The 25599-nt window shown below is 43.5% G+C and overlaps 2 protein-coding genes across 3 annotated transcripts in view; both read left to right on the forward strand.

Moving 5' to 3' along the window:
* The first annotated feature begins 183 nt into the window (after window positions 1–183).
* Window positions 184–23020, forward strand: Spats1 (spermatogenesis associated serine rich 1). 2 transcript variants are annotated; one of them, XM_087184631.1, is made up of 8 exons: window positions 184–370; window positions 659–761; window positions 5335–5482; window positions 7107–7246; window positions 9494–9655; window positions 18084–18204; window positions 19179–19241; window positions 22447–23020. In XM_087184631.1, the coding sequence occupies exons 1-8, from the start codon at window positions 368–370 to the stop codon at window positions 22595–22597; spliced, it is 891 nt and encodes a 296-aa protein (XP_087040757.1). In that variant the 5' UTR covers window positions 184–367; the 3' UTR covers window positions 22598–23020. The 2 variants fall into 2 exon arrangements, 1 of the variants encoding a protein (XP_087040757.1); XR_015440264.1 differs by lacking the exons at window positions 184–370; window positions 659–761; window positions 9494–9655; ... (1 more) ...; window positions 19179–19241; window positions 22447–23020 and adding an exon at window positions 9049–9415 and having other exon boundaries at window positions 5461–5482.
* Window positions 23021–25151: 2131 nt separating this feature from the next.
* The window catches only part of Cdc5l (cell division cycle 5 like), a 44502-nt gene continuing 44054 nt past the window's right edge, over window positions 25152–25599 (forward strand). The window contains exon 1 of the mRNA XM_004846443.4: window positions 25152–25351. Within this exon, the coding sequence (XP_004846500.1) occupies window positions 25307–25351 (45 nt within the window). The 5' untranslated portion in view covers window positions 25152–25306. The remainder of the gene's footprint in view (window positions 25352–25599) is intronic.

Genomic DNA, 25599 nt, shown 5'->3' on the forward strand with positions numbered 1-25599 from the left:
CCCTTTCCTTTCTGAGGCCAGGGAGCCAGGTACGCTGCGAAGAAGTGCGGGAGTCTCGGGGTATCCTGGCAACGCGGTATCCAGGCAATGCGGTGTCCTGGCAACGCTGGGCAACCTGCCAAGCACATGAAGGCACCCAAGCTCCCTGGCCCTGGGCTCCCCCACCAGTCCTCAGCAGTTCGGTTGCGGTTGGTGCGTGGGTCTGGACCGCATCCTGGTGTTGCCCTTGGAGGGAGACCCAGGGTCCCCTGGAAAGACGTGGCGAAGGAGCCCAGTTTGGAGAGGCCGGGGAATTCTGAACCCAGAACCGCCTGCTGGGAGGAGGCCGTCTCTGATTTAGAGACCAGCCCCGCCCTCTCAACTTTCCATGGTTTGTGGAGTATGTTTGTTGTGACTGATGACTTTTCTTTCTCCTCCTTCCCTTCCTTCCTATTGAGCCCGGGGACTTCATACTGAGCCACCTCCCCAGCCCTTTATTATTATTTTTAATCCGAAAGAGGATCTCCCTGAGTTGCTTAGGTTAGGCTCACACTTCTGATCCTCCTGTCTCAGCCTCCTTTCTTACAAAGGTCTTCTCTTGGTCGCTGGGTTTCTTTGAATGTTTAAAATCAAACCCTGTGCATAGGATGAGTCCATGGACTCTTGAAATGCTCCTCAGGGCTCCTGGCTTCCCTCCATCTCAAGAGCAGCCTGTGCTGGAGAGCTGGAGAAGATTCCAGAGGATGGCGACTCCGGTGTGACCGAGGCAGAAAGGAGATACAGTTGAGTTCTAAGGGATCAGGAAGGAGGGCTGGGGACAAATCCCCTACCGTATCCGAGTGTACTCAATCCAGGAGGCCATGTCTGAAGGCCTGCGTATTTTTCTGCCATTGTAACAGATGCCTGAGATAACTGACCTCTAAAGAGAAAGTTTTCTTTTGGCTTGGAGTGTTAGAGGTTTACGTCTTTGGGCTTGTGGCACACACTGGGGGGAGTAGGCAGCAGAGCAAAACCGCTCACCTCATGGCTGGGAGGTGGGAAGGAGAAGAGGTTGCACCCCAATGACCAGGGACCTGCAGCAGGCCCCACCTCCACCTTCCAGTCGTGCCACAGACTGAGGACAGCATTTAACATACGGGCCAGTGGGGACACCCCATAGTCCAGGTGAAGCAGCTAGTTTGGGGGCACATGACAAGAGCTGCTTGGCTGGGAGCTTCTGTCTGTATGAATCCGAGATCTGATCAGGCACAGAGCACCATCCAAGCAGAGATTCTTGTGAATTCCCTTCCTGTGTCTCCTAATGGCCCAAGCTCACAGATGAGTAGAGGGAGCCAGAGGTTTGACCCACCAAGTCCTTTGGTTAATAAATGATAAGGCTGGGATTTGACCCAAGTCTCCTCGTCTCCAGAGCCCATCCCCTTCCATTTTCCCCTTTGCTCAGATTGTGGCACTGCATATTGGTTGGGATTGAGCCAAAAGAGATTGTGAACACTTTAAGGAAAGGCTAAATTACATCATGGCTGGCTGCTCCAGCACTGATTCTCAAGACTGAGGAGGATGTATGGGCCTTTGGAGCCTAGCAGGATGGAGCAGGGCAGTGACAGTCTCTCAGAAAACCTCAGGCTGAGTGCGTGGTCAGGATGTCACGCACCTGGTATAGGTGAGTGGCCCGCATGCAGCAAAAAGGGGTTGGAGAATGTCCCATCTTTGCCCTATCGGATCTTACCTGCCCTCCTAGATCCCAGATCTGTGATCTCCTGGTTCTCCTTCTCAGTGCAGAGAGAGCAGGGAGGTACAACTCCCACACCCAGGTGTGAGCTGGGTGGGCCCAGCAGAACTGGAGGAGTTAGAACCTTTAATTCCCCAATGTGGCCTGGACAGGAAGAAGAAAAGGATTCTGGGATTCTAACCTCAAGCCCGAGAACTCCCTGCAGTTTCCAATTTGGTTGGGGGCAAAGGAGGAAGCTGGTGTTTTAAAGGTGAGCTAGGGAGGCTCTATACTTCTGAGTTAAGGGTACCAGAAAGGCACCAGGCCCTAGGTCACCAGGGTGTGTTTATCCTAAGCCTGCAGTTTCTTTTTCTGTCCTGAGGCTGTGACCATTCCAGGAGACCATGTCTGAGTTCAGCTTCACATGGAAGCCATGGGTTTGAGGGAAGAAAGTTTCTCACAAATCAATTAAAGACACTTACACGTGTGTGTGTGCACACACACACACACTGGCTCTGCTGAGTGGATTCCAGGCATGGAAACTGGAAACTGCAGGTCTGTCACAGCTGGATGTATTATTTCTTTTCCTTCCAGGCAGACTATTGTAAAGGGCATGAGATGACAAGTGTGCTTATGAAAGGTGTTCTTCCTGCCCAAAGAAATGGCAGCCATTATCTTGAGTTCCACAGATATTACAATAGTAAACTGCATTTTATAAATTATAATCCATAGCTGTGTAACCCTGAGTGAATTATTTGACATTTCTGGAACTCAGTTCATTTCTCTGTACAGTTATTTCTATTATATTTGTAATTATGGTCTCATTTTCATTTCTAATACTATTTACTTGTGTTTTAAATTTTTTTCTTGACTCTTACTTATTTACATAATTAGTTCTTTAATGAAGCTGTAGTTCTGATAATCCTATTTTATTCATTTATCCTTTTATTTTGTGATTTCCTTCCTTATTTTGGAGATTTGCTCTTTGTTGCCCCCTTTATTTCTTCCATTGAGAGCTTAGCTCATTAGTTTTGGAACCTATGTTCTCAAACACTATGATGCTGTTGTAATGTCCTGAGATGGACACTTGTCCGTTGGCCTCTCTGAGGTTGGGACTGGTCTGACCTGTAGATGTGAAGTCATTGTCATGGTCTTTGTTTCGTGAGCAGTGAAGTCTGCGGAGCTCCTCTGTGGCTGGACAGCACATCTCAGAGGCCAGCAGGGCCACTCTGTTAAGAGACTGTTTGTCACCTATGTTGTCACCTGTGTTCACATTGCCCTGAGGTCAGCATTAGGTGGAAGGGTGGACATCAGTTGTCAGGCTTTTGAATGTAAACAATTCACTTTGCTTCTGTTTATTTTTTATATAAGTCATGTGTGATTAAAATCTCAAAGTCTAAAAGAATATTTCAATTAGTATATAAAATTTTAAATGATAAGGCATTGTGTTTTGAATTGACAACCTTTGTTCTTTGTGGTAGCTAAGATAATAATATTAAAATAGATGGTGTCTTACAGTCCGTGAAATACAGGGTATGCATTTGAGATTCCAGCTTTCTAATTACTGCTTGTGTTGAATCCTACAGGTTCTGATATATAGTGCTTACATCCATTGATCATTAAGCACCTCATGATTTCCATTATGATTTCTTCTTTTATATGAATTATTTAGCAGTGTGGTTTGAGTTTCCAAAGGTTGTGGATGTTCTTGGCTGTCTTTATTATTGATTTATAATTGTTTTGCATTGTGGTGAGAGAGCATGATTTGTATTGTATTTATTGACACTTCTTCTATGGCTTGGTAAGTGGGTACCTGCTCCTCTGGCTTCTAGGGATGGTCCTCTTCTCCTGCCAGCTCTATTCCTTTCTTGCCCCTCTGCTGGGATTGGCTTTGACCTGGTGACTCACATCTCGAGCAAGCACTGGGCCTTACCATGCCTGGGGCTGCCCGGAGGTCTGGGGAATGTTCCAGAACATTCCAGAATAGCACTTTCCTCCTGAGGTGCATCCTAAACATACTGTACCCTGGGGTTTCTCCTACAGGTCCTGTTCAGAGCTGTGCAACTCGAATGTAATTCTCATGATCTCGAAAATCTGGGAAATGCTGGGCAGGGTCAGGATGGGATGTGATGCAGCAAAGGAACTGGCCTTGCGGGGGGAGGGAGAACGGCTCAGGGCCAAACTCTCTGAGAGCTACTGGGTAGGGGCTTATGGGAAAGGCAAGTTCCCACGACTCACTTAGCAGGATTCTAAGTCAGTAGGGCTGCAATGGGATCTGGGAATCTGTATTTTTAACAGGCTTTCGATAGTCCTTATACCACATTCTGAGAAACTGCAGAATGGGAGGATTTTGAAGGTAGGAAATAGCCTAGTTGGTTGTTTAATTTTTTTGGTACCAGGGATTGAACTCGGGTCCTTGCACTTGTGAGGCAGGCGCCGGAACCACTGAGCTAAATCCCTGGCTGCCTAGTTGGTTTTTAAAGTCTGTTGGACTCACACGCAAAGTCTTCCTAAGAGTAAAGAGTTTGGTGATACGGAGGGGACTTGACAAGCATGGGTGTGATTCACTTGCACTGTGAGTTTTAGAGGAAATGGATATAAAGGGCCTCAGTCACAGTTCTGCTGCTGGGTGGTGGGAATTTGCAGAGCGTACATAGCTTACACCATCTGCCTGTGACACGGAGCCTTTGTGGGTGGCACAGTGCTTAGTCTAAAAAGCCAGGAACACCTCGTGATTTCCTTATAACCGGAGGTTACACTGAGCCTGTGAGCTCCTGCGTGTATGAAGCTGTGTGTGAAGAAAGGCAGTGTCTATTCATCTTCCTTCTTTGCATAATTGGACAAGGCACACACTCATATAAAATGAAAAGAGAACAGATTGACTTTTATAAAATAAAACTTGTATAGAAAAATTAAAATAATGGGTACTCCTTCTGTCTGACAGTCACTGGCTTTCAGGATTCTTTTGTGATTGGGGGTGATTGGGGAGCTATCATTCTTTATTCATTTAAATATTTGTTAAGATTGGCACTCAGTGCCAGGTAATACTTTGGGTGCTACTAAGACGAGTATGATGGAGTCTGGTGCGAAGGACAGGTGTGTAGTCGATGAATCTGAGGCGGGAAGAGACCCAGACATTTCTGAAGGGCAGTCCTTTGCTCGTGGCCACCAGCTATATTCACAGTCCTTCGCAGGCCACACACTTGGCAAAGTTGTCCTCAGACGATCCATACAGCCTACAGTGACAGACAGCTGGGTTCAGGTCTTTTCTCTTCCTCCTAGTGGAAGGGACAAGCAGTGTAGGACAAGCAGTCTGTGTAGTGGTTAGAATTTTAGACTTTGGGGTCACAAGAAAGGTGATCAAACCTGGTCCTAGATGTTTATTTTCTATGAATCACAAGCAAATTGCATAATCCGAGCCCATTTCCTCCTCTTGTGATAGAGAGATGAATAACTCCTGCATCTATGATCCTTAGGAAGATAAAATGGAATATGGCATGTACTGGGTTAGTGTCACTCCTAGCACATGGCAACCGCGCAATATTGTGAGCTGTTTTTCTTAAAGAAGAGATTTACAATCTAGGGATCAACAGGGTGTGGCAGGTACTTGAATAATGTGACTAAGCAATGATAACGATGTGTTGCAGGTGGTACCCACGATAATCTCTCAGAATCCAAGGGTTGCTCTGTGGACACCACAACCCCCAGCAGGAGCGCCAGCTCCTCACCTTTTGCAAGGACAGGTCTGAGGGTCAGCGAGCCTTCAGGCGTCCCTGGAACGTTTGCCCAGCTGGTGTAAGTAAGGGCTGGTGAGGTGCCATGGCTGCTGGTGGAAGCTGTGCTCAAGAGGTCCCTAGCCCAGGAGATAGCACAGCCTGGCTGGCAAGAAATGGAATCTGGAGTCTGACGTCTGGGTTTGAAACCTGACTCTGCCACTTGCTTTGCATTTCCTTAACAGTAAAGAGTTTTGAAAAATCTTTTCTAAATATTTATAATAAAAGTGAGCTTACTGTAGCAAATTTAAAATTATAAAAAACTATTAAAAGTCACAGTAATTCCACATCTCAGAGAAGACATGTTAACATTTTGATGTTGCTGTTTGTGGTAGGGGGGACTGAACCCAGAACCTCATGCATGCTAAGTAAGTAAGTGCTCTGCCCCTGAGCTACACCTCTAGTCCTGATATTAGTTTTTTAACATATAAGAAAATTTTTATTTTTCTAAATATATTTACTTTACAATTAAGAACATATACTATTCTTTTGTAAAATCTGCTATTATTATTTTGGTACTGGGGATCGAGCTCAGGACCTTGTGCTTGTGAAGCAGGCGGCAGAACCACTGAGCTAAATTCCTGGCTCTATTTCTTTTTTCTTTTTATTTTATATAGAGCTGCCTATTCTGGACATTTCATGTAAATGAAGTCATCAGCATGTAGTCCTTGGTGTCATTGTTACCACAATGTTGTCAAGGTCATTTGTGTTGTAGAAGATTGGTATGTTATTCCTTTTTTTTAACAGCATGATAAAATATATATAGCATATAACACTTTATCCATGTTTAATTATACTTGTAATGTTGTGCAACCCTCACAACTGTCTATTTTCAAAACATTTTGATCATCCCAAATACAAACTCTGTAACCTATTAAGAAATAAGGCACCATTCTCCCTCTCTTCAGAGCCTGGAGACCTATAAATGACTTGGTCTTCATAGAAGTGAGGTCATATAATATTTGCCCTTTTGTATCTGGCTGCTTCTTTTTTTTTTTTTGGTACCAGGGATTGAACTCCAGTCCTTGCACTTGTGAGGCAGGCAATGGAACCAGTGAGCTAAATCCCTGGCCCAAAACATTCATTTTTTTTTTTTTTTTTTTTGGTACCGGGATCGAACTCCACCTTGTGCTTGCACAGCAGTGGCTTTTTTTAGTTAGCGTGTTTGCAAGGTTCATCTACATTGTAACATGAAATAGAACTTCATTCCTTTTAACAGCTGCATAATCTTCCACTGTGTTTATAAACCAACTTCTGTTTGTCCATTTATCTATGGATGGACACTTGGGTTGTTTCTGCTTTTTGACTATGGTGGATATTCCACAATGAGCATTCATGTATAAGTATTTGAGTCTCTGTTTTCAATTCTTTTGGATATACATCTAACAGAATTTCTGGGTCATATAGTGATTCATATTAAACTTTTTGAGGAACTACCAAATTGTCTTAAAACATTTAAAGAGTGTATCTATCTTTTGAATATGTTTCATTTCCCCCTTGCATTGTGAATAAACAAAGGGTGTCTTGGGGACTTTTGTAGAGGAGTTGGCCAAGCTCTGTATGTGAGAAATGTAGGATGTGTGAGTCAGATTTGAGTTTCCTGCTGGAGCCCGTGGAAGACTCTGTTCCCTCTGCTTTCTCTCCAGCACTGCTGTGGATCCGGGCCAGAAGTCCTCTTCCTCCTCTTCCTTCTCCTCGAGCTGCCGTCCCTCCCTGGAAGCCTCGGTGCCCGAGGCCCACAAGGCTCAACAGCACTCGGAGTTTGTCCTGCTTAGGCTGCAGACAAGTGAGTGGTCACAGATGCCCCATGAGCCTCCGTGCCAGGACCCTGCACAGCTCTGCCTCTGTGGGCCATGGTCGGGAGTCACTTGTGCCAGGGACAGGACTCACTTCCTCTGCTCTATGTGTGTTTTATCCCCACCCATAGACACACACAGTCTGTGCTGTGTAGTGATGTACGGTGGGGCCGTGAGGCTGTCATGGAGAGGAGTTCCTGTCACCAGTGACCTCACTGCTGTCCTAAGGCTGTGGCAAGCCCACTGTGCTGGCAGGCATGGGAAGCATAGCACACACAGTCCTAATGCATGGTGACAAATGACCGCCTTCCTGGCTTATATACCCAGTGTCCTATATGATAATGTACTTTTAACCTTTATTTTAGAGTGTATTTCTCCTACTTATTATTTTGTTTTTGAGATAGGCCTTGCTATATAGTTCAGGCTGGCCTTGAACCTACTATGTAGCCTAGGCTGGCCTCAAACTCTCAGTGATCCTCCTGTCTCAGCCTCCCCAGTGCTGGGATTAACAGGGGTGCACCACCACACGCGGCTATTCCTCCTACTTATTAAGGAAAGCTTTTTGTCAGTCAGTGCCATGTTCTGCTGGCACTTGACTCAGATATCTCAGGTTCAGAGGCCACGTGAAGCGAGTGATCCATATCATCTGATGACCCGTGTCATCCGGTTTGTGTAAGCACATGCCAGTCACACAACAGTGAAGTACCCTAATGACACTTTTCTCCAGTAGCTACGCAACGCATGCACACACACGAAGTCAGTAAGTCTGAGTATACAAACCATTCTCACTCAACAGTAAATAGACCGGGGCCTCTTTCCTTGTCAGTGTATTTAGGTCTACGTGGCTACTATAGACCTAACTGTTTCACAGAGGGGGACAAATGATTCAAACCCGAACTCACTGGCCTCCAAAGCCTGTGCTTTCTTGGCCTCTCCAGTCCCCAGTGCTGCTCAAGCAACCTAGGGCTATGGGAGTCTTTTATTGTTTAAAGTCACTGTTAGCAATTTTGCAAGAAAAGTTAATGGCCACATAGGCACCGAAGTCCAGTTGCCGGCCTGAGGTCTTTGTCACGTGGCAGCTTTATGCACGCATGTGTCCCTGAGGCACACATACGTGCCAACACTTGTCCCACCCAGCTGGGATGCCACAAGTGGCCTTGCCCTTCCCTGCTGGATGCGCTTTCTGTTTTGTCCAAACGTTGATCTAAGGGGATCACAGGTTGGATCATCGGTGCTTATGAGACTGGCCCTGTGGTTCCCGACCTACATACAACTTCCAAGCTTTATTTTTAAATTTTTTTCCAAGCTTTATTTTTGAAGGAGAGGGTAAAAAGGAAATAAATATGAAGCCTATAAGGAAGCTTCCCTGTCCTCACTTCCTGCCCTTTTGTGCCTCGTGGTTGACTTGACTTCTGATGTATGTGTGGCCCAAATAAACAGCAAATGTTTAAATTTTAAAAAATTTATTATAGTAAAAGACACATTGCTATCAATCTCTCTTAAAATATTCCCCCTTGCTTCGAACACAGTTATCTCATCTTCCTGGGCACTTTCTGCAGTGTTTCTGGGAGTCCTCTTTCATGAGTGTCTTTATAAGGTATCATTAAAAAATATAGTGAATGCTCCCACCGAGCGCCACCCCTGAAGAGGTGGGCTCATAAAAACATTGCAGTGTGTCCTCATCCACCTTAGGTACCAGACCTGGAACCACGTGACTTCTGGATCTTCCTCAAAGTGAAAATGACCATGAAAGATAAACCTGTTGTTTTTTTTGTTTTGTTTTGTTTTGCAGTACCACGGATCAAACTCAGGACCTTGCACTTGTGAGGCAGGCACAGCAGCACTGAGCTAAATCCCTGACCCAACATAAACCTTTTTAATAGACTCACAACATGGAAGCAGCCAAGACAGCACAACTAAAGACATTCACGAAAGGGGACTTCCAGAACTGCTACAGAAAGTCGCAAGAACAATGGGATATGTGTGTTCAAAGCAAGGGAGGGGGGCAATTTTGAAGGGGTTTCATGGCAGTGTGTCTTTTACTGTAACCAAATTTTAAATTAAAAGATTTAAACACACATTGTATATTTTGATCCCACATTGTGGAATGAAGGAATCCCACAGGCTGGTAAAGCTGTACTGCTGGGTAGCACCGGGGAGTTCTCACAAGCTTTGTCCCCTGTTGGCACCCTGACCCCGGGTGTTGTGCTACCCGGGGGTTCTCTGATGTCTTGCAGGAGATAGGCAGCGACCTGAGTGGACATTTTACCCAAGGTTCAGCTGCAGTATCCACACCTACCATGTCGGGAAGCAGTGCTTCTTCAACGGGGTCTTCCTGGGCAATAGGAGGTCTGTTTCTGAGAGGACAGTGGACAAGAGCCTTGGGAGAAAGAGATACTGTAACGCTTTCCTCTGTCTCCTCCGGGCAGGCCCCACTGCGGATTTCCACAGCTGTCACCTTTGTGCAGCTGAGTGGATGGGAAAGCAGAGGGGATCACTGGCAGGTGACACGTTTTGGCAAACTGATCTATATTTTTTTTCTCAAAATTTTATAAAATGCTAATGTGACATTTAAGTCATCAGAGGAGTTCCTTCAGATTGTTATTAATAGAAATCTCACTGAAGTCCAAAGAAAGTGGTTATGTTTCATTAGATGCTGCCTGTTATATATGCATTTGAAGTGTATTTTCTATTTCCACAAGGTTTACTTCCTGTAAATCTTAGCCTGAAGTGCATGTTACTATTTTGTAGCTTATTTAATTAAGAGCAGCTAAGATAAAACATTATGTATCTAATATATATGGGTATGTCTTTGGTTTGTAACTTGGTGAGTTCTCTGCCCAAGTTACCCATAATGGACTTCTCAAAAGATCCAAAGAGGCCGCTGAGAGCCAGTACACTATTCATGGCCCACCATCCTCCAGAAACCCCCAGGCAAAAGGAGGCATCCAGCAGTTCAGGGATGAAAGAGATTACTAGAAACACAAAGAGAAAGAGTAGAGAGTCTCATTTCTGAGTTTTAACATAGATTTTTAAACTTAAAGCAGAGACAAGTATTTTGTTTTGTTTTGTTTTTTGTAACCATGGGTCGAACTCAGGACCTTGCACTTGCAAGGCAGGCATGGCACCACTGAGCTAAATCCCGGCCCCGACAACTTGTTTTGAGAATTGAGGGTTCTCTTTATTTGTGCAGAGAATGCATGAAGAGTCATGGAGCTGGGATGGGGGCCAGATGGGGCTCAGAGGGTCCTGCTCTCTGCCAGCTCCTGAGCTGTGCCTCTGTAGCAAAAGGAAAGGGGTTATCATGGGGTCCAAACCCTCACTACCCTGTCACTTCCTTCCTAGCTCACAAATTTTGAGTTTTTCTTCTTCTCCCCTTTCTCTTCCCTTCCCTTCTCTCCCTCGTTTGCTTCATTTTTTCTTCCTCTTTCCTTCTTCCCTCTCCCTCCCTTTCTTCTCCTCCTATCTCCCTTCCTCCACTCCTTCTTTCTTTCCATTTATAGCTATATAAGTACCGAGTCAATGCAAAGCCATGTTTATGAAATATTTGTTGAATATATAGAATAAAATACCACAAGCACTGAGCACACCATTTAAGAAATAGAATATTATCTTGATATTGAAAGCCTTCAATGCGCCTCTCCCTGAATACTGCATCTTTCTCCCCAACTCCAGTGGTAAACCCCATTTTATATTTACTGAAAAAGGAAAAAATTTTATTAGGTAAATTTTCAAACAGGTGACAAAGTAGAGAAAATAGCATAATGAAGTCCAATATACAAATCCAGTTAACATCAATAATGGGGCTATTTTGAAGCAAATTCTAGATACCATATTATCTCATCTCATAGAAAAGGATCACTTTAAAAATTATTATTGGGCTGGGAATTTAGCTCAGTGGTTTCACCGCTTGCTGTGCAAGCGCAAGGACCCTAGTTTGATCCCCGGTACCAAAAAAAATTATTATTATTATTATTATTATTATTACTATTATGGTACTAAGGATTGAATCCAGAGCTTCACACATGCTAAGCAAGGGCTTTACTACTGAGTTACGTCCCCAGTCTGAAAAGTATTATTTTTATCAATATGATTACAATACCACATCAGAAGAGTGTATCTTTAAAAAATGAGCCATAATTTCTTTTTTTAAAAAATTCTTTTATTGGTACATTGTAGGTATACAACACAATTACATTTCTCATTGGGAACTTGTACCTTTACATGATGCATCTTGGTTCTTATTTTTTGCCCATTACCTGGCCTCCCTTCCCTATTTACAAAGACTTTATTTCCATTTTTTCCATTTCTCATCATTTTTCCTTTCCTTTCTTTCCTTTTCCCTGCCCCTCCCACTACCCCTACCCCTTTGGACCTTTTCTTCCTATTTTACATTATCGATTCTTCATTCTAATCATTGGTACATTTTAGGTATACAATATAATGACATTCATCATTGGAAATTTGCACCTTTACATAGTCTCTCTTGGTTCTTATTTTTCACCCTTGCCCAGCCCTCCCTTCAACCCCTCCATTCCTCCCTATTTACAAAGATTTTGTTCCTATTTTTCCATTTTCTCATATTAATTCCATGAACAATAATTTCTTAATCTCACCAAACATTCAGGGCAGGGATGTAGCTCAGTGGTGTTGCACCTGCCTGGCAAGCACAAGGTCCTGAGTTCGATCCCCAGTACTAAAAGAAAAACAAAACAAAAAACTCACCAAATATTCAGTCAGTGTGCAAAAACCCAATTGTCTCACAAATTCTGCAATTTTTAATATTTTAGTTTGTTTGAAGCCAGAGGCAAGCGAGTCTACACACTGGAATTAGTTAAGTGCCACTTAGGTCTCTTTCAGTTCCTCCTTCATGGTTTCAGTGCAGTTTGGTGAAGAAACGAGACCTTTGTCCTGGAGAGGTTACCACAATCAGGACTTTGCCAGTGACCTCCCCGTGCCGTTTAACAGGTTCTCCTCTCCTGTAGATGGGAGTAGGCTATCCAAACTCTACTTGTTTCAGATGATCACTTCTCAGGCGGTAACGTGCAGTGGCTTCTCAACACCTCTTTCCACTTTCTGTCCCCCGTGATTTCATGGCCACACCTGACACTCTTAAGCTCCACACGGGACACATCTTCCTTTGTGGGATTCTCTCCTCCTTTGTTATTTCTTGGACAGGATACAGAGGACTGGACAGGAATTGTCCGCCAGCTGTCATTTTAAACTGTGATACAACATATTTATCATAAGGAAAAAATCAGTCAGAATATATTAAATAATGCTGTCTTAGCTCATCGGCCATGACCAGGCTGTTGGTGGAATTCCCTAAAGGCCTAATGGTTGCCACAGAAGAAAGAACGTATGATACCTATGGTTATAGGTTGTGGGGAATAGGCCTGGAAATACCAGTTTTCAATTGTACATCTTTTCCTAGAGAATAGCATGTTGTATTAATCAGAATAGGACAGATTCTGCTGCAGTAGAATCTTGAAGTCTCAGTAGTTTAATCATTAAAGTTTGCTTTTTCCTCCTGTAAAGTCCTCTGTGGATCCAGGCCTGGGTTCCCTGCCAGGTAGTGACTTGAGGATCCCCCTCTGCTTCTACCCTGTGACTTTTCCACATCTTACAAGTGGCTTCTAAGGTTGCCACATCAGGCTAAAAAGTGCTGAGAGGTCACACGTGAGCTGCTCAAACACCGAATCTTGGACGTGACGCGCGTTGTGTCTGCTCACAGCCCATTGATCCGCCTAAGTGCACTGGCAGGTGAAAGCATGGGGTGGAAGAGGTCATGTAGTGAACGCCCCATGTTCCACCTCTGAACATCTGAACACCAGGATGATGGATGGTCTGAGATCGTAACAAGCAGGGAACTGACCAGGAAGTGTCACAGGCCATCAGCTGTGGGGACACATGGGCCAGTGCTCCGGGCTGACACCTATTTTTTGTGAAATATTCAGAAATTACACCAAGGTCCCACATTACACCTAGTAGCTAACACAAATGTGAAATCTCAGAAGTTGTTTGGGAGATGTTCCCTGAAAAGTAGCATACTTACATCCAGGCTCTTTCTCCACTTGTGGATCCTGTCTTGTGAGATCTTTTATGATAGTGTCTTTCCAAGCATTGTCCTCAGACTGCCTACATCATAATCAATCAGAAAATTTGCCAAAAAAACCCTCATTCTGGGAAACACTCCAGCTCTTCTGAAACAGAATTTCTCCAGTTAGAGCCAGAAAGCTGCTTGCTTTTTTTTTTTAAACTCAGGATCTTCTCTCTGAGCTACATCCCCAGCCTTTTTCACGTTTAATTTTGAGACAGGGCCTTGCTAAGTCACTAAGTTGCCCAGAGTAGGTTTGAACTTGCAACTCTCCTGCCTCAGCCTCCCAGAGTGCTGAGAGGACAGACATGCACCGCCACATCCAGTTAGGATGATGAATTTTCAACAAGCTCTTAGATGATCCTCAGAGCTACTGTTCTATAGTGTGTGACATTTTCCACCCTCTGGTTATTGTTTATGTCCTTATTGATCTGTCTTGTCCCCCAAATAGGTAAGATTCCCAAGGGAGAGGATTCTATCTTAGCTAAATGACAACTGGATTTCTCAGATAAAAAACTAATTGTGGGACTGGGGATTTAGCTCAGTGGCACAGTGCCTGTCTCTCAAGCACAAGGTCCTGAGTTCGATCACTGGTACAAAAAACCCCCACAAAAACACCTAATTGTGATGAGGAAGTTATTACTCCAGTCCTGATTTCAAAGAATAATAACTGCTACCATTTCTTTGTTGTTGTTGTTTCTGGGGTATTATTATTATTTTGCTGTTTTTTCTACATTTTTTTGTTAGTACATATTTGTCACACATGTTGGTCACATTCATCATAGGGAATTTGTACCTGTACATAATATATCTTGATCCTTTTTTTCCCATTCTCCTCCCTTCCCTTCAACCCTTCTTCCCCTCCCCATTTACAAAACTTTGCTTCCATTTTTTTCCTTCTATTCTGTTGTTTTTTCCTTTTCCCTTTCTTCCCTCCTCACTCCCTTGTTCCTCTTCGCATTTGAACAAGAGAAACAAGGTGATATTTAAACTTGTTTGTTGGATTTATTTCATTTAAGATTATGATCTTGTGCTGGGGATTTAGCTCAGTGGTTCCGACACCTGCTTCACAAGCGCAAGGACCCGAGTTCAATCCCCGGTACCCTGCCCCCGCAAAAAAAAAAAGATTATGATCTTGAGGTGTATCTGTTTTCCTGCAAATGACTCAAGTTTATCCATCTTATGGCAGACTCATAACTCCATTGTACATAAATACCACATTGTCTTTATTTATTCATCTTTTTATGGACATACGGGCTGTTTCTAAGATTTGGCTATTATAAATTGTGCTGCTATAAACATGGGGATGCATACATCACTGTGGTATGATGCTTTTAACTCTTTCGGGAAGATATCTAGAAGAGGAACAACTGGGTCAAATGGAACTTCTAGGTTTAGTTTTTGAAGAATCTTCACACTGATTTCCACAGTGGTTGCACCAGTCTGCACTCCTACCAGCAATGGAGAAGGGTTCCTTTATCCCCACAGCCTTGCCAGCATTTGTTATTGTGTTGATTTCTTTTTCTTTCTTTCTTTCTTTTTTTTTTGGTACTGGGGATCGAACTCGGGTCCTTGTGCTTGCACAGCAGGCGGTGAAACCACTGAGCTAAATCCCTGGCCCTTGTGTTGATTTCTTGATGACAGCCATTCTTCCTGGAGTGAGGTGGAATCTGTTGTTTTAACTGCATTTCTTGAATGACCAGTAATGTTGGGGATTTTTTCACATATTTATTTGCTGCTTGTACTTCTTCATTTGAGAAGTGTCTATTCATTTCAGATCCCATTTTTGGATTGGGTCTGTAAATTTGAGGGGTCTGTTTTTTTTGAGTTCTTTGTATATTCTAAATGTTAGTCCTTTGTCTGAGGAGTAGCTGGTAAAAATTTTTTCCCATTCTGTGTGTTGTCTCTTCACTCTGTTGGTGGTTTCTTTTGCTGTGTAAAAGCTTTTTAATAAGATGAGATCCTAGCTGTTGATTCTTTGTAGTATTTCCTGTGTGATCGGGTTTTGTTCATAAAGTCTTTGTCTACGCCTATGTCTTCAAGAGTTTTACCTATTCTATCGTCCAGCAGATTAAGTGTTTCTGTTTTTACATTTAGATCTTTGATCCATTTTGATTTTAGGTTAGTGTGTGGTGAAGATATGGGTCTAGTTCTAATCTTTGGCATGGGGAAAGCCAGTTTTCCCAGCACCATTTATTAAAGAGACTATCTTTCTATCGGTTTTTTTTTTTGATACCGGGGATCAAACTTAGGACTTTGCACCTGCGAGGCAGGCAGCAGAACCACTGAGCTAAATCCCCAGCCCAAGACTATCTTTCTTCTAGTGAAAGAGTTTGGCTCCTTTGTTGAAGATAAGATGACTATGCTTGGAGTTGTTTCTGCATCTTCTATTCTGTTCCATTGGCCCTTGGGTTTTTTTTTTTTTTTTTTTTTTTTTTTTTTTTTTTTGCTAGTACCATGCAGTATCACAGTAGCTTTGTAGTTTAACTTGTTTTTTTTTTTTGTTTTTTTTTTTGTTTTTTTTTTTGAGACAGGGTCTTGCTTTATAGTCCAAGCTTGCCCTGAGCTCACTGTGTAGCCTCGGCTGGCCTTGAACTTGCCGTGATCCTCCTGCCTCAGCCTCCCGATTACAGATGTACTGGGATTATGGGTGTTCACCACCCAGCTGGTATTATAATTTGAAATCTGGGATTCTGATAGCACCTGCTGTGCCCCTGTTGCGCCCCTGTTGCCCAGAATTGCTTTTGCTATAGGTCTCTTCTGGTTTCATATAAATTTTAGCATTGTTTTCTCTAGTTCTGTGAGGTATGCTATTGGTATTTTGATTGAGATTGCATTAAATTTTTATAACAGTTTTGGAAGTATGGCCATTTCCAGTATATTGGTTCTGCCTATCCAAGAACAGGGGATATTTTTCCATTTTTTGATATCCCCTTTGATCTCCTTTTTCAGAGTAGTTTTCAGTGTACAGATTTTTCACTTTGTTAGATTGATTCTTAAGTATTTCATTTTTCTTGGGCTAGGGATTTAGCTCAGTGGTGCTGCTGCCTGCCTCATATGTGCAAGGTCCCCGGTACCAAAAATTTTTTTTTCATTTTTCTTGATGCTATTATGAAAATCATTGTTTCACTCAATGAATTTGTTATTTGTGTACAGGAGTGCTATAGGTTTTTGAGTGTTGACTTTGTATCCTGCTATGCTGCTTAATTTGGTTATTAATTCTAGGAGTCTTTTAGTGGAGTTTTGGGGGTCTTCTATGTAGAGGATCATGTCATCATCAAATAATGATAATTTAACTTCTTCCTTTCCTATCCATATTCCTTTTATCTCTTTCTCTTGTCTAACTGCTCTGGCTAACATTTCCAGAATTATATTGAACAGGAATGGTGATAGTGAACATCCTTGTCTTGTTCCTGATTTTAGAGTAAACACATTCAGGTTGTGACCATTTAGCATGATGTTGGCTGTTGGTCTGTCATAGATGGCTTTTATCAGGTTGAGATAAAGACCGTCTGTTCCAATTTTCTGTAGGGTTTTTATCATGAATGGGTGCTGGATTTTGTCAAATGCTTTTTCTGTGTCTATTGAGATGATCACGTGGTTTTTGTCCTTGGCTCTATTAATGTGCTGTATGACACTGATTGATTGCTACCCTTTCTTGCGCACCAGTTATGTGCTTGTGCCAGTCTCATTTCCCGCTTATGATAGCTCTGCAAAGTCAACATTCGAAATAAGCAGTTCACAAATGAGGCTACCAAGGCGTACGGAAGTCAAACAGCTCAAAGGCACAGAGCCAGAAATTGCAGAGTTCAGTTTGCACTCAAGTGTGGCTGACTCTGGGGTCCAAACCCTTCGTAGCACCTCTCACTGTCACCTGATGCTCACCTGTCCATGCCTGGGTTTGCTATTCAGAAGATCTGGTCCCTCCCCTCTCCCTACTTTGAGTCCTCAACCAGTGCTCAAGGTTTGGCCCAGTTGGTGCTTTCACTGCACACAGAGCTAATAGGAAGTATAGACACAGACTTTTAGTTATTGGAAAGTCTTTTGAAAGAGAAGGATTTTTTTTTAAAAAAGTCAGGGATGGTGGTGTACATCTGTGATCCCAGCACTCTGGGAGGCTGAGGCAGGAGGATGCCCTTTACTGGGTTATTTTATTCAAAGACTGCTTGGTGCCCCATCCTTGTAGCAGGAGGTGCAGGACACTCAGTAGCAGATTTCCCCCCTGATCCAGCCCGGGAGCCCCCAGGAAGCTGCTTCTGGGGCTTTCTAGGACCCAGGGACTGAAAGTGCACAAATGCTTGGGAATGAAAAGATGTGTAGGGGGCCGGGGATTTAGCTCAGTGGTTCCACCACCTGTCTTGCAAGTGCAAGGACCTGAGTTCGATCCCTGATACCAAAACAAAAAACAAACAAAAACAACAACAACAAAAAGAAAAGATATGTAAGTCAGAGGTCTCTGGAAATGTTGCTCGGACCCCCTTTCCTGTACCAGCTGTGTTAAACAGAAACCCCCATCTGAACTCAAGCCTGTGTTTTCCCAGGGGAAAGTGATCACCATAATGAAATGCCCCCCCATAATGAAATGTCCCAAACTTCGTTCCCACTCTGATCTTTATCTCAAGTTGAGAGAATCTCACACAGAACTTCAAGAAACTTCCACAGAACTCCCAATCTGCAGGTCACCTTCAGCCCTTTGAGTGATTGATGCTGTTCTCAAATGTTTTCCACAGATATGGATCCCAGGAACGGAATCCCGAAGTTAACCCCAGGGGACAATCCGTATATGTCCCCAGAGCAGAGTAAAGGCTTCCACCAGGCAGGGTCCACTCTGCCGCCAGTAAACTTTTCCTTGTGAGTACACACTGATTCCAGGGTTATTTCTTTAACTTTAAAGGATTTCTCTGCTGTGTGTAAATTATATTTTTGAAGGGGTGGACAAGACATGAGCAGGCAAAAAACTTACAAAGTTCACTTTTAATTAGTCGGCACACAGGTGAGTGTGATTGAAATTATGAAGGACCCAAGATTTTTAAAATATATTTTCATTTTTAATTGACATCTGGTAATTTTACAAATTCATGCATTACAGTGGGACATTTCAATACATGTATGCAATTACATGCAAGATCTTGACTAGAAAAAGGTGATTGTTAATTTTTTCCCTATCTCTTTTACCACAGACTTGAAGACTTTTGAATTTTCATGTTGAGCCAGGTAGTGATTAGTGGACTTAAACTCAGAAGTAAACTTAGACCAAATGATTGAGAAGAATGTGGGAAGATCATTAAATTAAAAGAGAATCCAGGCATGGCAGCACACACCTGTAATTCCAGCACTCTGAGAGGCTTGTTGGAGGATCGAAAGTTCGAGTCCGATTAGTGAGACCATGTCTCAAAACAAATATTAAGAAGGGCTGGGGATGTAGCTCAGTGTGAAGGCCCGGGGTTCAATCCCCAGTACACACACACACAGACAAAAATGAATAAATAAAAAGGAGATAGTTGTTGTATTATAGTAAAATATTTTTAAATGAACCTTGTGTGACATGATTTCAATGAAAAATAATAAAAAACCATACAAATTATGACCTTTGCAGTTTTAAAGCCCATACTTGAAAATTATAACAAGGAAATGAGATCTTTTCTTTTGTTTTTTGGGTTTTTTTGTACTGGGGGTTGAACTCGGGACCTTGCACTTGCAAGGCAGGCGGCAGAACCACTGAGCTAAATCTCCAGCCCTGAGATCTTTTCTTGGAACGCTACCCAGTGATGTGCTGATGTCTATGCTGGCGTAGCCACACCAAGTTCAGGGTGTCTGGTTTTCAGGGTGCCGTACCAGAAGAAGTTTGACACGTTTGTTCCACTTGAACCTCTTCCACCAACTCCCAGGTAGGTGTCTCCCCAGCTACTGTATCGTATCTCACCTTTGTGAAAATGTCAGCCACCCCCTCTTCTGCTGAGGGAGCCTATAGATGGGCAACCCCAAGGACCTTCTGAGCCCCAGCAGGAGTACAGGCAGTGTGAGGGAGGGCACTGAAGACACGTGGAGGTTGTATGTCTGTGGCATCTGGCACCTGGGATGGACACGTGTCTAACAGACAAGGTTGGCCAACTTCTGCATGCCATGTGTCATGCTAGGTATGCACATTGGGATAGGAGTGTGTTGGGAAAAAAGGCCAGCTCTCTGCTTCCAGAACATCAGAGTATGTTGGAAGCTGGGTATGGTGGTGTGAAACCAGCTACTCAGGTATATGAGGCAGGAGGATTGCAAGTTCCTAACTACCCGGGACAACTTGGGAACTTAGCGAGATTGTGGCTCAAAATACAGAGGACTGAGGATATGGCTTAGTGGTGGAGTGCTTGTCGGGCATGCTTGAGTCCTTGGGTTCCATCCTCAGCAAAGGTTGTTAGAAAAGAAAGACACATACTTACATGATTGCTACCATAGAGGATGGTTAGAGTTTCAAGTGGCAGAAGAAAGCTAGCAGAGCTTGCCTATATTCCAGATTCAAGGCAAATAGCATCCCTCTAACTTCATACTTCTGCTCATTTATTTACCTAAGTAAGTCTGTGACCTCAGAGAGAGGAGAGGAGAGGGGAGGGGAGGAGAGGAGAGGAGAGGAGAGGAGAGGGAGAGACAGGGAGAGACAGGGAGAGACAGGGAGAGAGACAGAAGAAAGAGGGAGAAGAGCCCCAGAGTTAGACCCACCAGAGTTCAGAGCAAACCCCGAAATTTAGTGGGAATAAATGCTTTTATTTTAAACTCAGGGCCCTTAGTGGCCTCATACTGTTGCATTATTACACTATACTACACTACACACACACACACACACACTTAGGAATTTTCATATATGTATTATATAATTTATAAAAATTATTCTAGAATATTCCACAACAACAGCCACTTAAAACACTCTGTTCTTGAATAGTTTCTGTGTTGGTCAATTAGTGTTCTTTTAGCAAATGTAACATCAATGGGTAACTTGTGAACCAATTCTCAAGTGTGACATTTGGGTGACTTTTTAAAATAGGTGCAACAAGTCTGTTCACAATGTCTTATGGTTTATTACTGCACAAATAAAGACCTGATGGCTGAGTTCTGGGATAAATTTCTAAATCCAAGGTGTAAAATGTCTTCACAGCTACAATGACATGTATTTTTATACCATATTTGGAAGGTTTATTTGGCATATATTGCTGAAACCTTCAACAACCCCGAAATGATGCAAGTTGTTTGTCAATTGTCATGTATTCAGACAGTGTATAAATTGCTTGACAGTTTGAAACAAAGCTTTTGAAATATAAGCAAATAGCCAAATTGTTGGGGTTTTTTTCTTTTTTCTTTCTTGGTAGGTCTTTTTGTTGTCAAAATGTAGGCATTTTGAAAGAAACTAAATCTCCTTAGTGTCATTATTGTTCTAAAAATCTCAATGACACATCTGTCACTTTTTCCACTGTTGGGGATGTACAGGAGTCATGTGTACAGGGGCAGGAGCCATAAAGGCTCCAGTGTCAGTTTGTTGCTGGATTTGCCATTTATTGTTTCCTCAACTCATTATTCTACATTAATTTGCTGCTATTCCCATTTAGTGACTGTTGTGTTTTTAGTCTCTAGAAATATCACTTGATTTTTTTTGAGAGGTAAAGTGTTAGGGTGAACCCTGGCCCTTGCACATACTAGGCAACCATTCTACCCCTGAGCCACATTGCCAGCCCTTTATATTTTTTGAGACAAGTTCTTTTTTGGGGTTTTTGGAGACAAGGTCTTCTTTGTAGTTCAGGCTGACCTTGAACTCACTATGTAGCCCAGGCTGGTCTCCAACTCATGGCAATCCTCCTGCCTCAGCCTCCTGAATAGCTGCGGTTACAAGCACGAGTCACTGTGCCTGGCTTATTTGATTTTTAAATATCTTTGATTTCTTTACTTAGTATTTTTATATTTCTACTGAATGATTTTTCTCCTGGTTTTGGGTCACATTTTCTTTTCTTTTTTTTTCTTTTTTCTTTTTTTGAGAGAGGGTCTCACTATGCAGTTCAGACTGGCCTTGAACTCACAGCAATCCTTCTGCCTCAGCCTTTCAAGTTCTGGGATTACAAGGGTAACACCTGGCTCACATTTTCTTGGCTTGTGACAAAGCTAGTAACATTTATTTGGTTACTGGACATTGCAATTTCATATTGTTGAGTGTATGGATTTTGTTTTCTTTTAAAGAGTGCCAAGCTTTACACTAGGAGGCAGTTAAGTCATTTGTAATTTGTAAGATATTTTTATTTTAAATTATTATTGGCTTGATCTTTTTCTTTTCTTTTCCCTCCTTCTCTTCCTCTTCCTCTCCTTCTTGGCACTTCTTCTTGACCCCAGGGCCTTTGCACCAAACTTTATCCCTGCAACCCTTTTTAAAATTTTGAGAAAGGCTGGGCTTGAACTTTAATTTATGATCCTCCTGCCTCAGCCTCCCAGAGTACTGGGATTATAGGTGTGTGCTGCCATGCCTGGGTAAGTGTATTCTACTGGTATTTAATCAGGATACAAAGTTTAGATACAGACTCAGAAGGTTGCCCTTATTGGTTATGTTGTTTAGTCCCTATATTTTCTTTTTTTGTCCACTTGGCTGAGAGTTTGTGTGTTAAAATGTCAGAATACTAGTATGCTCCTCCCTATCCTTGTTAATTGTGTCTGATATTATCTTTTTTTTTCTTATTTATTTTTTTTCTGGTACCAGGGATGGAACTCAGGACCTTGCTCTTGCAAGGCAGGTGTGGTGCCACTGAGGTAAATCCCCAGCTTTATTTTTATTATTTAATGCTATCTGTCCTAAATTGTAACTCGCCAGGTATTAAGATTACAATTTTTGGCTGGGCGTGGTGGCACACACCTGTGGTCCCAGCGCTTAGGAGGCTGAGGCAGGAGGAGAATCACCAAGAGTTCCAGGACAGCCTGGGCTACATAGCGAGACGCTATCTCAACCCCCGCCCCCCCATCACGATTCTTACTTTATTTCATTTGCATTTGCATCGTGCTGTATCTGCAGCTAGTGTTTGCAAATTCTACACCAGACAAGCCCCTGCTCAGGGAACCGTCTTGTTCCTGCAGCTTGCCTTTCTGGGTGAAGGAGAAGGCCAACCGTCTGAAGAATGAGATAAGAGAAGTTGAGGAGCTGGACAATTGGCACCCAGCAACACCTTTAATGGGAGGTTTATTCCCTTCCGGTATGTCAAAGAACCTTCAAAAAACAACAGTGTGAACACTAGTGACTTCCTGAAGAGCGGGATTCTGAGAGGCTTCAACCTGGAGAGATGTGTCCTCTGCCCCGAGTGGTCCCCGGGGCAGACATCATGGCTGTGCATTCAGGGTCACGTGTACTGGCTGACGGCAGTCAGCTGGGAGACACCGCCACTAACCCCCCTGTGCCTCTATCTGCAGGTGTGGACTTCCCCAGGCAAACCTGAAGAGACCTGGCTGCCCGTGCCCTGACGAGCATCTTCCGGTGCTGGGGCTGACAGTGTAACTGTTCTGAACTAGATATTGGGTTCTAATGAAGAATCACTGTGCTTAGTCTCATTTAATTTTAGGTTCTGAAATATTACAAGAATCATACAACAAATACTTGATACCTTTTACCCACAGTTGTTAGTATCTGTCTACGTTCTCTCTCTCTCTCTCCCTCCCTCCCTCCCTCTCTCTCTCAGACACACACACACACACACACACACACACACACAATTACTATTATTGCTTTGTGGAACCATTTGTGAGTGGTGGATATCATACCTCTGTACACTTCCGTATCTCCTACATAACCTCAGCGTGTCTCCCTAAAGTCAGGGATATTCTCCAACAGCGACACACAAATATCAGACTCAAAGAGTTTAACATTAATGCAGTCCTACTAATTCACACCCCACATTCTGTTTTACTCAGTTATATTTTATTTTCCCAGATGCCTTTAAATCAGTGGTAAAACAGACATTGTGTGAATAAATTAGTCCTCTCATTCTGCTGTAACTGAACCCCATAAACAGGGTGGCCCATTGACAACAGGAATTTATTTCCTGTAGTTTTGGAGGCTGTGAGGGCCAAACTCAAGGTGCTGACAGTTTAGCGTGTAGCAGGGGCCGCTGTCTGATCCACAGGAGAAGATGAGCCTTCTCCTGTGTCCTATGGTGGCGGGGACAAGTAGCTCTCGGGGGTCTCTTTTACGACGGCCTCCCCTCCTAATACCATCACCTCAGGGTTTGATTTGTCAGCCTACATATGCTGGGGAGACATAGACATTCAGATCATAGCAGTGAGTTTCATTATTTGGGGGTAAAAGCATTCTCATTTTGTTAACTGATTGACTGTGGTACTGGGGATTAAATTTCTAGTAGGTATTTTTTTCAGAATCACCCTTGAATATATTATTGGTTAAATTTTTAGTAAGAAAGTGTCTTTTTTTTTTTTTTTGGTACTGGGGATCGAACTTGGGTCCTTGTGCTTGTGGGGCAGGAGGTGAAACCGCTGAGCTAAATCCCTGGCCCCATTGGTTAAATTTTTTAAATGAATTTTATTTGATCCCATTCCTCCGTCAAGCCCCCTCCCCTCCCTATGTACATAAGCTTTGTTTCCATTTTTTCCATTTTCATGTCCCTTCCTTACTTTCTCCCTCCTTCCTCCCTTGTTCCTCTTCCCATTAGAACATTTTCTTCCCATTTCCCAATATCTTTTATACATTTTAGTCCTTATTTCCACTTTCAGTTTCTCACACCAGAGAAACAATGGGGTATTTAAACATGTGTGTCCGATTTATTTCACTTAAGAGTATGGTCTCAAGGTGCATCCATTTAGCTATAAATGTCTGAAGCTCATCCTTGTTTATGGCAGAGTAGTACTCCATTGTATAAAAAAACCCCACTCTTTGGTTGATGGCCATTTGGGCTGTTTCCAAGATTTAGCTATTACAAACTGTGCCGCTATAAACAAGGGTGTGCATATATTGCTGTGGTATGATGCTTTTAATTCTTTAGGGAAGATACCAAGAAGAGGAATAGCTAGGTCAAATGAGAGTAGGTATTAAACTTCAAACATTTATTAATATTCTGCAGATTCCACTAACAGTTCACATTTCCAGTAAGAGGAACGCAGTTTGGTTAGACCGTTTCTTTTGCTCCTAGCCATCTGGCCTTGAAAAGCTAGGCAGGTGTAATACTGCTTATAAATAAAACTTGACTTAGTGAAACATTTTAGACCTGGAGTCCCTCAAGCTCATGGGGGAAGCCCAGAGATGGTTTTCTTTTTTGGCTGGAAAATCAAGAGGAAGCATCTGAGTACAGAAACACCTCCTCCAGGACTGAGGCTTGTCCCAGATTTAGGGCGATGTACTTTTGAGGGGGTCTAGGAAAGGTGGGAGATGACGGGTGTCCTTCCAGTGCTGCACTCTAGGAGGACGGGCCCGACCCCACCAGCTCACTGATATAAATTTGTACACAGTCGGAGGTCAGTGCCAGCACTCTGCAGGCTGAGGCAGGAGGGTCGCCCCAAGTTAGAGGCCAGCCTGGGTTACACACAGTGAGTTCAAGGCCAGCCTGTACTACAAGAGACACACTCCCTCAAAAAAGCCCCCCCAAAATTAAAAAAAAATTCTGTCAGTGAAACGCTTCATAAAGCGCTGTATATTATCACCAATCACACCACCGCGTTCCCAGCCGACGCCCACTTTTAGAATCTCGCGAGAACTGTGGTTTGGTCATGCGCGTGGCGCAGGGCGGTCAGGCCTGCTTGCTTGATGGTTTGGTCAATCTGATCTCGCGAGACTTCTTGGCTCCTCCCTCCTCCGCCCCCCACGCTTGCGCAGAACTCTTCAAAGCAGAAGGTTGAGCTTGGAGGAAGTCTCTGCTTCGGTTCCTTGACTGAACCGACGTTACTACTTTTCGAACCTCTTCTCGGCTGCTTTCCGGGACGCTCAGCCGCCAGGATGCCTCGAATTATGATTAAAGGAGGCGTGTGGAGAAACACGGAGGTGAGTCCCCTTTACCCCCGGCCGCTGCCCTTCGCCCCCATGGTGTTTTATGCGCACGCGCGCTGAGGTGGAGAGGCGAGGAGGACGTTCGCGGGGTTTGCGTGGATACTAGCGAGGCCGACCCGGGCCGAGGGCTGGACCCCTCTGGACCGGGCTTGGGATGCCACCGTCTCGCCTCTCAGCTCTGCGCTTGCTGCCAGGGGTGGGACAGGCCATTGGTGAATGGAGGACGCGCCCCAACCTTCCTC

The sequence above is a fragment of the Heterocephalus glaber genome, unplaced genomic scaffold, assembly GCF_053883595.1.
Source record: "Heterocephalus glaber isolate CG9 unplaced genomic scaffold, H.glaber_assembly_v1.0 deba00001497, whole genome shotgun sequence".
Taxonomy (NCBI): domain Eukaryota; kingdom Metazoa; phylum Chordata; class Mammalia; order Rodentia; family Bathyergidae; genus Heterocephalus; species Heterocephalus glaber.

Coding starts and splice junctions, on each gene's coding strand:
- Spats1 (XM_087184631.1), top strand. Junction 18,205..19,178: donor CCGCCAGTAAACTTTTCCTT/GTGAGTACACAC, acceptor TCTGGTTTTCAG/GGTGCCGTACCAGAAGAAGT. Junction 19,242..22,446: donor CCTCTTCCACCAACTCCCAG/GTAGGTGTCTCC, acceptor TTGTTCCTGCAG/CTTGCCTTTCTGGGTGAAGG.